Genomic DNA, 16,885 nt, shown 5'->3' with positions numbered 1-16,885 from the left:
AATTGCTTTTCTAAACATTCATATGAAATTAAATAATTTATATGGAATTAAATAATTAAACAAATATGTATGACGTACCCATATGAAAGGATATGAAATTGCTTTTCTGAATGTTGTGAACCACAGGCATTCCATTAGTAAGATAAAATAGTAGACCTTTATGAGTTCATGGAATAATGTGTCATCAAGTTAGCTGCTAAAATAATAATATCACATTGTAAGTTTTAACCAAATTTTAAACTGACTAGGTCAAGGATCTATCTACTTTAGAATGAATAGTAAATAATGATCATGAAGATACAGTCACAATTTTTTTCCTAAGAAAATGTGGATATACCAGAAAAAATTTGAGCATCATGGCATAATTGTGAATTAAGCTATTCGACTGCTTGTTATCACAAAGTTGTATTTGAGCATCATTTATAAGATATCAGCATGGAGATTTAATTACAATATTGCACCAGGGCCAAGTGGAGTTTGGGATTATTGTGGAAGCAGACTTCTTGGCATTAGTCAAGATGATCAGTGGGGAATGGCAAACTGATGTTATGCAGACCCTAAACACTTGGAAAGGCATGTTGTTATTCATATTTGTGTATCTTTCCATCTAGTTTGGAGAGGTCAATCAGGTAGCTGATTGGTTAGTAAACCAGGGCATTACTTGATGCAATATGCTTCTAGCATTGAGTGACCAAAATGGTTTTCCTTTAGAATTTTGGTCTTTGATATGGACTGATAGTTGTAAACTTTAAAGAGCTGAATGAAATATCTTTATTAGAAAAAAGGTCATGCCCATAGTTTTTCCTAGCAAAGTGCAAAGCTATCAACCCAGCAGATCATGAAACACAAAGGTCCGAAGTGAAGTAGAAGGGAGGAACTTGGAAAGAAGACATAAGCAACAGTTTAGAAGTGTCAGACTTTACCAAACTATATACATGATGTATAACATACCAATTGGATGTGGACATTGTATAAGAGTACACAGAATTATACCACTCAAGTTGGCCCATTGTGAATCGATTAGCACCACTGCTTATAATACAGGCCAGAACAGAACTTCAGAAGGTTATGGTCCCTCAAACACAACCATCAGAATTCAGCAGCAATCTGAGCCCATCAGATGAAGCCTAGAAAGACACAAGATGCCCAAAACTCCAAAAAATAAACTGACTGCAGTTCTATTGTCATTATACACAGAAAAGATGGCAAGAATGCTGCCACAGTTCTACCAAAATAAACCAACAGAGTTCAGCATCATAGTCAATGCAACAACTACGATTCCATCTTTAGATTAGTTTGACTGATCCTAGCACCCCCAAAGGATTCCAGATAATCAGCACTGACTTCGAAGACAGACATTGTGTAAACTTTCAACAGATGATCCATTGTGTAATTCTATCTGAGGCACAAAAATTGTCATCTGATTTTACTAGTTGACACTTGACGGTAGTTCAAATTTTAGATTTTAGCTTGATTAGTTTATTAGTTTTCCTAATTCAAAATGAATTCCAAAGGACATATGAGTCCTGACCAATATAATTATCATGGAACTGATAAATACTCATATTTAGATTGCAATACAGGTAAGTGAAAAAAGAATTTTCTTAAAGTGATATCTTGTGGTCTCTCTTTTACATGGTGGATTTTGAGTTAGCTCTCATGGATTTGAGAGTAACCCAGGTAGATTCTACATCCAATGCCATGTTGGCAGTTTCCAATGAACTACGAAAAAGTTTCTGAAGTCACTGAGAGATTCATGTTGACATAGACCTTTACTAGCATACATATAGCTCTTGGTTTTTTTCCTCCTAACCCTGGTCTTGAACTTTTTCCTGCTTTAATCAATATGAAATATTCAAGTTCTACGGCCCCTACTATCCTATCTGGGTCGAGTTGAGGGCTTAAAGGGTCACACCTGTGTTGATCACTTCAGTAGAACCCTGATTTGCCACTCAATAACAGGCAACCAAATACTCCATAGCGGCAACTTAACCCTGACTGCAGCTGCTTCTTTGATGTAACCTGATTATGTGCTGCCAATCAAACCTGGCTAAATGCCTGTCCTAGCAATATTATTTTGATACATAATGTAAAGACTTCACACTTTGATAAAAGTCTATATTCTTCTTTTTCCTTTCGAACTTATGGTGACTAACTCAAAGATCTTGCTTCTAATCTAAGCAGTTCAAAGCAATTCCCCATTAATTTTCTATATTTTTTTCCCTTCATCATTTGAGGGTCTGATATACAGGGCACTTGTTGTAACAAAGTTATCCTTCCCTAATAGATTGCTCATAGTCAAGGTAACTCATTTTCCCTTGCTTATTTGGGTTTTCTTTTGAACTTACTGAATTAATCCATATTTCATGCTTTACATATGGATTGCACTTTAAATTGATGAAGCTATGCCATAAGAGACCAATTGGCCAGGTCCCCTTGTCTTCTAAGATGCATTGTAAGGATGTAGATGCTAAAACTAAAAGAAAAGGCCAAAGATGATTTCAATGTGGGTGAGATCCAATGATGATGATTTCTTACAGGTTGAGAGGAGTTATCTAAGTCTTTGCTGTAATAGTAGCATGGTTTCACTTAAGACACATCAAATACTGATTCCACATATGGTTTAACATCCTATGGATCTGAAAAGTAAAATCTCATTACGACTTGCATTGGCAGGCATTTTCAGACCCCAAAATTGTCTGTATAAGTGGATAACATTACTCATACTATGCCTACAAGTAGTCGGTGTTATGATATTTCTGCCACTAGAGGAAGTTTATATGCATCATGACGAAATGAGATATATGAGACAGCAATAGCATGAGTATATTTGCTTCTCACAAGATCCACAGCACATGTACAACAATGACAATGTGGTTATTGTGTAAACATAGTTGTTTTCCCCAATCCCGTGGGATGGGGCTGTCTTAGCTTTCCCATAGAATGGGATGCGCAGCCGTCCCGCCCCGTTCTGACACTTGAGACAAGGGATGTCCTAAGACGTCCTAATTTCCCACGGGATATCCTGCTGAGACTTAAATCCTTGACTTTCTCTATAGTTTCAATCATGAAGTTTAAACCCAAATTTGCCAATTCGCTAAACCAGCTGGTTTAGGACATACTAAACAGTCCAAATCATGCATTTCCTCCCTCACCCCCATGCGCCCCCCCTCCTCCCAGCTATTAAACCACCCAAAACATGCATTTCCACCCCCACCCCACCTCATGAAGTCGCCCATGTTTTGGTAGGTTGCTCCCTCCCTCCCTCCATCGCTCTCTCAGGGTCGGGTTAGGGTTAGGGTTTCCCTTGCCCTCCTTACACCCTCCCCCCTTTCCCTCTCCTTCTCTCTCTCTCTCTTCCTCTCTCCTTTCCTCCCTCTCCCCCCTCTCTCCCACTATCTTTGTTTTGGAATAAGGGAGAGTGGAATAGGGTAGAATTCTTTTCCTATTTTCAGTTTCAAACTCTATTTTAATTTTTGAATTTTGAATTGAAGTTGGCATATGGTATGTTGACTTTAGTTCAAAATTTTAAAATAAGAAAAAGATCCGAAACAAACCAGAACAACATGGTACTGGTACGGTACCATACCACTAGGTAATCAATATGAGTTCCGGTACTGGTATAGCTAACCTTTCAACTGATACATGTTTATGTCTTTTCAATTAACAAAAAACTATTAGCTACTATTTCTTAATCATAAATTTCTAGGAAACTATGCAACTCGCTTTTCAAGAAATTATTCACATAGGGATCTCAAAAAACTTATGATGTTAGGTTCCCATAAATTAGTAAACACTATTTATTTGTAAAAAACAAAGAAAAAAGTCCAAATTAAGAAAATGATTGGAACATGATAGCATATTGTAGCATGCTTGTCATGGACTTTTTTTTTACCAACATGCCCACTGTACCATGCTAGTGCATTCCAAGTGCAGACAAGGTACAGATTTTGACATAGCATGATGCTTTAGCCCTTGATAAAAATGAAAAGAGATGGAAGCTTGGAAGCTTATCCCACAGGTATGCCATGGTCAGCAATCCACTTTTGCCAAGCACATGAGAGAGGAGAAAAGGTTGCGAACAAGGTTTGAACAAACACTACTACACTAGAACTATAGAAGAGATGTAGAAGAATTTGTACTATCATTAAATAGCCCTCGTATGCCCCTTTTTCAAAGCAAGAAGAATATATTCCATCATTTTATAGATCAGATAAAATAGCACAAGCTATATAATTGCAGATATTATAGCAGACAAAATATACCAAGCCTGTGACAAAAAAGCTACATAAGAAAGTGATGGTGACATCAGTTATTAGACTATAGTTGCCAAAACTAGAATGGAGAGTATACCTCAATTTTAACATTCTTGAACCGCAACTTCTGCCCACGCCCAATTATGATAATAGTTCCAGAATATGATTGCCCTTTCATATCAAGCTCTTCATTTAAAGATATTGTACCTCCACACCCATCATAAATGAACTCATCAATACCACATCCATCCACAATTAACTTTCTTCTAGGGGAAAGGTGTACAATTTCATCTCTTTGCATGTAAATGGATTCAGAAAGTATTATATCATAACTGTTAGTTAGTGGATCATTCTTTGGATTTAAGCTTTCCTCCCTTCCTGTTATTGCACCCAAAGAAGGCACAAAATATTCAACAACTGCAAGAAGGAAGTCCAGAACGACAAGAATACGAGGTTGCTGGATGCGGATAACAAAAGATTGGAAAGATGAGCGCCATCGGTAATCCATTACCAGCATAGTCAAGTTAGAAACATCTATATCAGTTGCATTTTCTGAATTCTTCGTAGAAACATCGTCTGTAGGTGATCCTGGACAAGTTCCAGGTGAACCAGAAATATCATATACAGAAGGCTTCAAAACATCCGAGTAAGAGCCAAGCATCAAACGCATTTCAGGCTTTGTATCAGGACGTATGTCCAGCACAGAGAATTTAGGAATAGTCAGGTAGAGGTCTGCTTCCAACAAAGAAGTTGATCGATATGAAACCCAAAGTCCTTCTAGCTGCAGACATGAAAAGCATGTGAAGATTGAGGTTTCTGAGACATCTGAGATGATAAGCAGTATTAAGACAGTTGACATGCAAGCTACTGGAAAATGAAGCATGTTGCTATATTACAAAAATGACAGAGGATTCTTCCATATGACTGTGTACTGAAGTCAAGCAGTACTCACAGCAATCTGAGCTAAGGGAGACTCCTCATCGAGACCATTGCACAGCTCTAGCAAGGCATAGTGGACCTCAACAGCCAGAACAAAAATAGTACGTGAGAGTAAGATTTGACTATTAAGGTTGACCTTATCAGCAAGCATACGAATTGACTCCTTTGTCTCATCTACATTGCCACGAAAACTAGGAGGAAGCCTTGGGAGTTCTGACAGGTTCATGTATAAACAACTGATTATGACACTGTATTCCTTGTCAGACATGACACCATGCAACAAACCAACCTGCTTGAAAAGTCAAGACGAAAAGGGAATCAATTTTTTCAGATTTCAAATTTTGCTAACACAATGTAAGGAAGGTATATAACAGTCACAAAACATTAGATATTAGCAGAGGTAATAAAAAACTAAGAGAACAAATATGTAACTTAAGTAAATCAAAAAGAAAATTGGACTTACTAGAAACAGCTATGTGATATGAAAATTAGACTAGTCAAAAAAATTATTGTAGCGATCCACTTTGCAATTGCTAAACTTTATTCTGAAGATAGCATAATAAAGAAAGTATTGATCTGCTTAATGCTCAATAACAACATGAATTCCACTAACAGAAGGGAGAAAAATTAATTTAATTCAGGGGCCAATTACAAAATTACGGCCATTATTATTTGTTGGACCCTTCAATTACAGCATTATTCGTAAATAAAGGTCTGCTTATAATCAAAGTTTTAAATCCCGTGAGATCAGGGTATCCCGGTTTTCTTCCGAAATGGGACGCCCCATGTCCTGCCCCATCTCGGTGGCTATCCCATTCCGGCGTCCTAATATATGCTTGGGATGCCCTTATATATATATATATATATATATATATATATATATATATATATATATATATATATATATATATATAACATATACTGAATTTATTTTGAAGTTTTACTGATCTATTTATGGTTTAAATATGTTTGAACTTCTAAGATAAGGCATGGATGAATATGATTTGTCCGATTTATAGAAATATATAGCATAAGAATTTTGGCCTAAGCAGCATCTGATCATGCATGAATAGATGAGTGTCGAGCAGAGTCATGAACGTAAATCAGAGCAGCTGCACGGGGCCTGTGGGGAAGATGCTCGAGCCGAGAGAAATCATAGACTCGGAACGTTTTGAGAGCTGTCTCATAGATGCGATTGAACGAGCGAGATCGAATGGACCGTATTGTGCAATATATGGGAGAAATCCATATCATGATTGTATGTACCAGGTGTAATTGGAAGAAATCTACCGTGCATAGGCTTGGGGATTTGCCCTAGTTCACGTGGACGTTGGGACTGCATCAAATCCCATGGTGGATAACACACCACGCTACCCCTTGCATTGCACCAATTCTCGATTGCACACTATCCACCATGCATCAAGCCAAAAGAGGCGAAAACTACCTCAAGGGTTTCAACAGACCCTCCCTCCTCCCTTGATTCCTCGTCGAAGATCCAAATGCTTCCTTCCTCCTCGGCTCCTCCTTCCTCCTCTCTCTCCTCCCTGAGGGCTCCTCCCTCCCATCTGTCCTCCTCCCGACTCCTCCCTCCCGACTGTGCTCCTCCCTCTCGATGACGATGACGACGGCAACGGAAAAATGTTAGTACGGCTCTCTTCCTCCTATGCTCCTCCCTCTCGATGACAAATCGAAAGAGGAAAACTGTGCAACTCCCAATCGGGGCAGCTGTACCAGCATGTGATCTAGCCAGAAAGAAGACAGGATGGCCGAGACAGAGGCCAGATGCTTGTTTCAGGGTCTCATACCTGTTTCAGGTGCTGAAATCTCAGAGGAACGGGACGGGATGATCGGGACGGCCCTCGTCCCGTTGGAACTTAAATCCTTGCTTATAATATTAGTTATTACATAAATAAAAATCTGGTATGAGTGGACTCTAATTTGCATATATGTGACATGTTCAACTTAAAAAGAATACATATTTACAGACCAATATGAAAAGGTTACAGAAAATATGAAGTGGCTACCTTCAAACGGTCATGAATGGACAGCAGGCCTTTTGCAAGTCACATCTGCTCAATTCATTCCATGATCCACATCAATGTATTTAATCTTGTCATGCTGAACTAGGTCAGTCCCATGTAACAAAAGAAGCGGACCTTAGTTTTAGAATTAATAATTGAGATTCATTGAATTCCAAATGATTTACCCAAGGTCCACAGTTTCAGTACTGGTTATCATTCTGTTTAGGGACCAATACAGTATGCTTCCAAACGGTACCAACCAAGGAACGCTGAACCAACCTAAACTGGGCAGTTCAGCCAGTACCAAACCAAACTGATGCAGACCTTGGATAGTTTGGCCATGCAGTTGTTCAGGTTGTAAACAATCGCTCGCCTCTTGAAGAGCCTTCAAGATCCCTCCTCTGTCATGTCTTACTTTCTCACTCGCTGTCTGCTCTCTCAGCCTCATGATCCCTCCTCCATGTTATCCTGTTCACCATCGGTGATGATCCACATTGCCATGACCCTCGACATTGCCTACCTCCATGGATCCATGGTCCTGATCCTCATGTGATCGCTCCTGACCATGCCCATTGAGTCATATACCTTGATTCCAACTTCATCATCATCGATGACATCGCCGCCCTTGCCTCCACCCCACTCCCTGACAACATCACTCTCTCTCTCTCTCTCTCTCAAGTGAGTCCAGAGGCCTCGGCCTCTCTCCCTCCTTCCTCTCCTTCCACTTCCCCCTCTCCCACACTCTCTTCCTCCCACTCCCACTTCTTGTTTTGGTGCATTCTATAATGGCATGGTATTGACCCGTACTCCACCAAAACAATCACCAGCTCATACAAGCCTTGCTACCACTGCAGCAAACCTTGATACCAATACTTGGTATGCCATTGCATACCAGCTTGGTGTCAGTATAGCATTTTTTTTTTGTTTATATTATTTTGATTATTTTTAGGTTTGTGGATGTTTACAAGAAAAGAGTAAGAAAAAGAGGAAAAAAAAAAAAAAGAATGGAAGGAAAGAAAAAGAAAGGAAAGAAGAAGAAGCACAAGGAAAGAAAGAAAGGTTATACAGTGCTCAGAACTCTAAAATGTACAAAATTCAATTACATGTAGTTAACTAACAGATGAGAATGCAAGAGAATAAGCATAAATGGCTAGAGTAATTTGATTACCATGATAGTCCACTTCCATAGTTGAGACCCAATGGAAACTAAGCTATGACAGATTCAAGCATCTAGGGTGGCTTCTGATTCATAGAGACATGATGATATCCAGACAAAGTCATAGAAACTCATTCAAGGAAGCTTACTCTATAAAATATACAGATACTCACCATGAGGGACAAATGTTAACTAGTTCATTCTGTCACTGTGCCCAAAAATGATTGGATCCATGTGCTTCTAAAATATAAGGGCAAATCATATGCAGGTTAAATGGATTTGATTATTTGGTCATTGGAGTGTATGTATTCAACATGATGTCAATAATGATGAAAAACTGCTATCCCATACAGTTTATGCAGTTTTCATGTCACATGAATAATAATAACTTACACACTAAATGTTATGGCTCTTCATTTGAGCAGCAAAATAATAGCCTTGTGCTTGGTAAATAGAGCACATTGGGTACAATTAATGGATCCCAAGGAAGGAAGGTAGAAGAAAAGGAAATGAATGAAGTAGGAAAGGAAAGAGAGAAGAAGAAAAGGAAATAAAGAGAGGAAAGAAGAAGAAAAAGAAAGGAAGAAAGAAGCAAAAAGAGAGAAAAAAGAAGGAAAAAGGGAAGGAAAAAAGGGTAAGGGGCTGAAAATGCCCCAAAGTACTCCAAACTGAGAGGAACTACCCAGTTCCGCTTGGTTTTGGCAGATTCTGGCCCTTTTGATAACCCAAAAACCCGAAGTGACCCGTTATGGTGCCAGTCTGGGTCGGTTCAGTGATCCTTGGATTTACCAGTATACCAATTGCTCGTTCTCCCTACCTTCTTTCTCATAATTCAGTGTGTGGTTTGTTATACTACCACAGATTAAATAATTCCATATAAACATAGAATGAAAGATTAAAATTTGGATCATGTGATGTGCCTGAATCTGCAACAAAGAACTAGAAATTGATATCACAGTCCCAAATGTAATTTTCACATAATAATCGATATGAAAAATGAGTAAAAAAGTAAATCATCTGCAACTTCAATAATTAAGGAAAACAATCATGAAAAGGATTACTAGCCATGCAAGCAGTAGAGTTGTCATTATTAAAATTTCTAATAAAAAAAAATTATGAAAAATTCAGTCAGATCATAGGCAACAACTAGGTATGTCAAATCACAAGCAAAAGTTACTGCTTATTTAAATATTAAAATACAAGATTAAAAAAATATAATTCCAAGAAATAAAATAGATCACCTGAACTTTGATAGATAGTGTTGGGACCTTACGAAAGACATCTCTCAGACTGCGTCTCACTTCAATATCAATGGCTTGACCTTCTCGTATCATTGGTTTCCCTAAACGGCCACTGATTCCTACAGCCATGTTGACTCCATGTATCTACATGTTATTGTAAGACATAGTTAAAGGAAAATAAATTCAATAAGAAAGCATTTAGTGGCAAAATAAATTTAGAATTTATTCACCTTTACAGCGTACCTCAGCATGAAGAATATCAAGATGTACAGCTGAAGGATCATTCTCTTTGCAACCATGCCAACCAAAACTGTTCTTCACTTGCAGCTGTCCAAGATCTAGTTCCATATAGCTACAATAACAGAAGCTTATATCAGAATGTACAAATTTGCAATAACAAAAACAACAAAATGCAGTTTTCAACATCGTTTATAAAGCTGGAGGTAAAATTTATTAAAAACATCATGAAAATCAACATAACCTTCAGAGGCAAAATTTAACTAAAATTAGTACCTTCATCTTATGTTAAAAGTTCACACTCATCATGTACTACAAGTAGGAGGACCTAGCAACTTGACTAGGAAACAAAATTGGAGGTTCACAAATGTGTAAAAGATGACTTGCTTGTAACTGAAATAAATATTCATCATTTGTTACAGATAGGAAGATCTAGCAAATTGACTAAAAAACACACTCAAAGCTTGACGTGAGTTCAGGAGGAGGCAGAAATTCCATAGAACAAAGTGCAAGGGGATACTAGTGGAACACAAATGGCTTCAATTATTGAAATAGAGAAATCTGAACAAAAATTCTACTTTTACATCAAGAACATCAAAGTATGCAGAGGAAGATCAATCACAAGAGAATAAGGGTAGATCAAGACTATTTTACGTTGCTTGATTACACATCAAATAGTGAAAGCCAATTATAACTAAAGATTCAGGTCCCAGCGGGACGTCCCACAGGACATCGGGACAGGGTACCATCTCATGTATTGAGATAAGGCATCCCGCTAGTGTCCCAGCATCCCAATCGAGATGCCTTGAAACATCCTCTATCTCAAGTGTTAGGACGCGACGGGATGGCGGTGCATCCCGTTCCACGGAAAACCAGGACAACCCCATCCCACGGGATTCAAAACCTTGATTGTAACAAAATAGATAAATAAGGTATGTTATGACTTTTGTTGGTGCCAGCTTAGGGAGGCAATGAGTTGGATCGGGTTGGATTTGGGCCCAATTGAGCTGGGTTTGGGTTCAAAAAACTCAACCAATACCCAAGCCATTTATTTTACATGAACATATACGCTCCCACCAACTCACTCAAGTTTTCACTCATCAATCATATACATGGCATGCTAAGGTTGCAAACAATAAATTAAATTTAACTTCCAATACATCATCACTACTATAATAAACTTGGAAGCTTAAGATATATGACAGCTATAAACTAATCAAAGATAGAACTAGCCAAAATGCATTCCCACATCCCAAATCCCATGATCCACCATGATGCCCATCACTCGCAGCAATCCCTTCTCCCATGTTAATAGTATAAAAAACCACATGATAAAAATTAGACATAATCAACTATAATGAGTTTTGGAGCTAGTCGGATCTCGATCAGACCACCCCAACTAAAGCTAGAAATGGGCCTAGCTTGGCCTGAGGTTTGTCAGGCCAGGTCAGCTTCAAGATAGGCAATGGGCCAGGCCTAAGCTATTCGGATCAGGGTTGGGCCTACAAACAAAGTCTGAAACAATTTCAGCCAAGCTTTGATCAATGTTGGGCCTGACACAGAGCTCAAGCACATAACCAAGCTAGGAGCCTGAGCATGTAATCAGGTCCAAACCTAGCCTCAAAAACCCCCATCCTCACTCGTTCCCCATTCCAAACCTCAAGTAATTTATTCTCCCACTAGATCTCTGTCGGCCCTCTCTGCTATTCCCACACCTCTCCCCTACCCGATCTCTCTCTCCCCTCTCCAATCTCTCTCGATCTCTTTCCTCTTTCGATCTCCACTCTCTCTCTCTCCTTTCTCCTATCTCTCCCTCCCAATCTCTCTTCTCTCCTCTCTCCCACCTATTCTCCCCCCTCCACTCTTTCTCCTCACTCCTCTCCCTCGATCTCTCTCCCCTCTCTCCTCTATCTCACCCGATTTCTCATCCCCTCTCCTCTCTACTATCTCCCTCTCCTGATCTCTCTCTCCTCTCCTCTATTCCACCCAATCTCTCTCTCCTCTTTCTCCCTCTCAATCTCTCTCCCATCTCGATCTCTTCACTCTCTCCTTTCTCCTCTCTCCCTCCCAATCTCTCTTCTCTCCTCTCTCTCCCACCTATTCTCTCTCCCCCCCTCCGCTCTTTCTCCTCACTCCTCTCCCTTGATCTCTCTCCCACCCAATCTCTCATCCTTCTCTCTCCCCCCTCTCTACTATCTCCCTTTCTGGATCTCTCTCTCTCCTCTCCTCTCTCCCACCCAATCTCTCCCTTGTCTGCTTTCTCTCACCTCTCTCCAATCTCCCCTCTCTCCTTTCTCCTCTCTAAACTCCCTTCTCTGAACCATCATAATTGGGTTTCAGGTCGAGCTCAATTTGAGCTATCGTCAAGCTTAGGCCAAAATATCGAAAAAAATTTCAGGCCTTGACCTAGCTTGGAGCCCAAAAATTTTCCTCGAGCAAAGGCCAAACTGCATAGCAAGCATACTCGAGCTAGCTTAATTCCAAACCTAATGACAGGAGAGCCATCGAGGTTGTGGACACAACCAAAATTCACTTATTTATGACTGAGTCAATTTCAAGCTTATGGTCCCCGATCCAACTTGGCTTGAAAAGAACCTCATTTATTGAGGGTTGATTGTGCGGGTTAATAGATGCGGATCAGATGTTGCCACACCTAGGCAAAATATTATTTATGATAGACCTCAATAGCCATGCTACACTTTGAGATTATGATACAACCTGAATGCTACGTAAGAAAAATGGCAGTCTGAAGGCAAATTCCAACCATCTGAACCTTATTATTAGTGCACTTCCACTTCAAAAGTCCGAAAAGGAATTCGGCTTTGTGATTGTGGAAGCTTTATCATCCAATATTTCTTTTCACCGTGAGATATTCACCATCTAAGTCTTGATGCTATCAGTAACTTAAAGACTATCGCAATAGTAGTCTCAAGGCAGACCTGTAGCTATCTAACTCAATGTTGTTTCACTATTATATCGTTATTCTATAAAATGGAATCTTCCTAGTATCAAAGTCCAAAATCTCCAGATGATGTCACACTTTTAAGACACATTTATAAGAACGAATAAACCAGATCAGCTGATAATCATCTAGCTTCCCTAATGACAATCTTAAGAAGTTGCTTGTGCCTTATGAGGAAGGAAAACAGTTCATAATTGTTTAACATGTTTGATAGAAAGCTAAATATTTGAATGTTTTGATGGATTGAATTATCTAGCATACCTAGGCTCCAAATGGATTGGATCAACCTGTGACAGCCCAGTCCTCACTTGGATAGGCTTCTTTCAACTAGATGTTTTTGACCCACAGCTTGGATCTACTCTGAAATATGACCCATTTGCACTAATGGGTCGGATCTAGGGCGTATGTAAACAGCCCGACACATGGAGTAACTTGGTCCAAAAGAGGATTGACAATTAGAAAACCTAACTCGACCTAGCCTAGCTTGATCCAACTCAACCTCAAATTCCATGATCTTGAAATCACTAACCCCTCTATTACTCACTTTGGTTTGTAGGTTGCCATGATGGTTATTTATTTATAGGTGGAAGCATTGTTTGCTCAATTGGTACCAAAGGGAGAGAAAGGATAGCGAGAACCAAGAAGGAATGGGGATGTACCGAGATAGCGAGAACAAGAGAGGGATGGGGAGAGAGAAAAGGAGAAAGGAAAAGAGAGGAGGGAGAGGGAGAGGGGGAGGGAGAGAGAGGAAGAGAGGGCTCGCAGGGAGGGGGTTGAGAGAGTGAGGGAGGGAGAGGGAGGAACCCCGAGGGGGGGTGTGGGGGTGGGGTGGGAGCACAAGAGGCCAAGAAAAAGAGTGCTCCAATGACCCTTGTTCTCATTGTGTGTGTGTGGGCGGGGGGGGGGGGGGGGAGGAGAGGGACTTACCGGGCCGGTGTCATCGTTGTCCATCATCATACAACATCCTTGTTCAATCAGCTAGAGTTAGAGAGCTTTGAGAAGAGTTTCAAAACCAAACGTGAAGCGAAGCAGCAAGCGAGCGTCATATACCAAATTGACGAGTTGAAGCATGCTTCACGTCATATACTGAATCGAAGAGTAGAAGCATGCTGATAACTGATCAGTCCAATTCAGTATGGAACTGGCTGGTTCAGCATAGTTTGACTAACCATGGTGGAAGGTTCAGTCAAGGTTGAATTGTATCATCATCATGGTTTGTTGTACCATCCCATGCCGGGCGGTACGAAGCATACCATACCATACCAGTGTCGTACCGATATACTGAACAGCCCTATATCGATACAGCTGTATCATACCGTACTATGTACCAACACTATAATGGGATTTCACAAGTACGGGCTCCGAAACCAAGGCGGCAAACCTTGACTGTCATAGACCACATAGTAATAGCATTTTACACCATTTGAATATTTCACATGTACAAACTTGATGATGAAACAACATGTGATGCAGCTTGCAGGTAACCAAAGCTTCCACTCTACAATAATAGTTTCTTGTTCAGTGTCACCAACCAATTAATCATCTCTCAATCAAAGGAAAGATGCCACACAGATCACATTCAAAGAATGCAGCATACAAGTAACTAGCATAAGATGGAATCACAGGTGATCTGTGTTGCAAGTCATTCATGTTGATCCTTTTCAAATTGTCTCTCTTGTTTGCTAACTGCTCGCTTCTTTAACCCCTTAGCTCAAAGAACAGGAAACCATTGTCTTGGAACCAGTTCCCAAAACTCCGAGTAAAGAAACCACATTTTTTAAAATATAAAAGGGAAATGAACTGAGTCTCTCTTAAACTGAAACCTCAATCAACAAAAAGCTGATATCTTAGATAATAATATTCAAGGTGAGGAGAGGTACAAGTAATTGTCACTGGAGAAGCACCAACCTATAAAATCCACATTGAAGGGCTTAAGCTCCCATTCCAAATAGGTCATCTGGGGATGCATGAACTATAAATTCTACTAAGCTAGCATGTTTAAGCAGATTGATATATTACACAATTACATATAAATATAATCATGGAAGTCATTAAGTTCTGCAACAACTCTGCTGGCACATCAAAAACTTCATCATTAATGACTTGCAGAATGAGCATTTTGAGAGGAAAAAAAAAATCAAAATAACAAGGATCTACAATTACTTCATAGAGGTTTAAAAGCATCAGAATAAAATGAAATTATCATGGAATAATAAATCAGTAAGTTATGAAACTAGATCAACTACCCAAGTTACCAAAATAAACTACATAGCAACTAGTCAGAAAAATAGAAGAAAAAAGTAAGACATTTTACGCAGGTTAGCTAATTTCCAAAGTCCCTATCCTAGACAAAAAGTCAAATCATCACATTCCATATACTACTATCTATATGAAATAACTCAAAACACTACACATAAGAGACTGTGCTGTGCAAATTCACAATGTATGTAAAGGCAATTCTTATAGGTACGTAGTGTCCAGCTAAGCAAAATCTACTAACACAGCTCAACCAAAAAAGCAGGTAGAGTAATATGTTAAAGACACATACTCTTCACTCGTTGAACTCTTGGGAATGATAATAATCGGAGTATCCAATGATAGGTCCAATTTTACAGCTGCAGCACCATCTATCTCATGTTTCTGTATCAGCCATTCAAAGCCCCCGACTTTGTCGACAAACTTAATTACTTCCTGAGTGTGTGGAGAGGCGAGCTCCATAAAATATGAAGTAAACTGAAAAATTCGTATTGAAATGAAATATCAATATAGACTAGAAATAAATTTAGTGAAATAAGAAACAGATGCTACCTTGTGCATTTTACAAGCTTCGACCAAAATAACAAGAAAATACTATTAAGGAAAGGCAGTTCTTAATGGTTGGTGAGACTTACCTCCTGAACAAATCTATAAAGAAAAACAATGCGGACTGCTGAAAGTCTTCCACTCAGGCTATAATCATACCCTTGATAATCATCATCATCAGCACTATATGACTGAAAGGTGAACTAGATCAAAGTGAAAATAAAGATTATATTAGTATGCATGGAGAAAAAGTAAAATTAGAAAAAAGTAGATATGCGTCTAGTTCAAAAGAATTACTATTTCAAAAGAATCACAAGTGAAGTTTACTTTCAACATCTATCAATCTTGTTTGAATGAATCATATGATGGATGTACGTGAAGCTGACAATGAAGATTTGCATGTCTATAAACTCATAAAACTAGAATGCTAATGAAGTAGAGGTATCAAATCTGACCCAATTTAGCGTATAACGGTAATAGTCAAACATATATTTGATTTTTTTCCCTATAAAGGTCAGCATCCACATTTTCTCTATTATTTTCATTTCCTTCAACCCCATTAAGGAAATCTTCCCTTGTCTGGAATTTTTTGAGCATTATTTTTCCAATTTTTGAAGGATTGCTAAGAGTTTTCATCATCCAGCTTTCTTGGTTTTGCAACAATTTTTTGCAGCATTTCTGTGACTTCTGCTTTTTCTATTGTTCAGTCACTTCAGTGCTTTTGATAGATCTTATAATTAGGGCAGGTAAATGAATGAGCTGCTCTTGAGCCATCTTGGAATTCAGCCTGAGCTCGGCTTGCTCATTTGGTAAACAAGCTGAGCTCAAGCCAGTTTTTCTAGCTCCGGATTTAAACAAGACAAGCTCAACCTGGGATCTATTTGCTTGTTTTTTGCTTGCAAGCTAGCATATCTATTTGTATATACCATATTCATTAATCTACAAGAATCCACAAGACTCTGCCACATGCACCATTGGTCTTAATCCCTCTTTTCTCAGTTTCTACGAAAGTAAAGGTGACCGACCCTATTTCCATTTCTCCTGTTGTGCCCAGGGTGGCTGTAGTCGAAGCCACATCCCTTGCTGCACGTAGTGACACTACAGATTCAAAGCAAAGATGAGGAATGGGAGTGACTTCGAAACCCTAAGCCACAAATTGTTAGGCAAGAAACCATGGCAGCTTCCTGACCACTCGCTTTGATGGCAAATCTCGTCGACAGCAGATTTAGAAGACCAACAACCTTAAGATCACCGTCCTCTGTGGCTTCATC

The 16,885-nt window shown here is 39.2% G+C and overlaps 1 protein-coding gene across 1 annotated transcript in view; it reads right to left on the bottom strand.

Moving 5' to 3' along the window:
• The window catches only part of LOC105061294 (uncharacterized), a 104,164-nt gene that overhangs the window by 40,083 nt on the left and 47,196 nt on the right, over positions 1-16,885 (bottom strand). Inside the window, 6 exon segments of the mRNA XM_073261838.1 lie at positions 4,354-5,037; positions 5,209-5,484; positions 9,614-9,757; positions 9,857-9,965; positions 15,361-15,545; positions 15,704-15,817. Coding sequence (XP_073117939.1) covers positions 4,354-5,037; positions 5,209-5,484; positions 9,614-9,757; positions 9,857-9,965; positions 15,361-15,545; positions 15,704-15,817 — 1,512 coding nt within the window.

Source organism: Elaeis guineensis, chromosome 1 (assembly GCF_000442705.2).
Source record: "Elaeis guineensis isolate ETL-2024a chromosome 1, EG11, whole genome shotgun sequence".
Classification (NCBI taxonomy): Eukaryota; Viridiplantae; Streptophyta; class Magnoliopsida; order Arecales; family Arecaceae; genus Elaeis; species Elaeis guineensis.
Note: the sequence above shows the minus strand (reverse complement) of the source record. Positions and strands in the feature narration are given on the sequence as shown.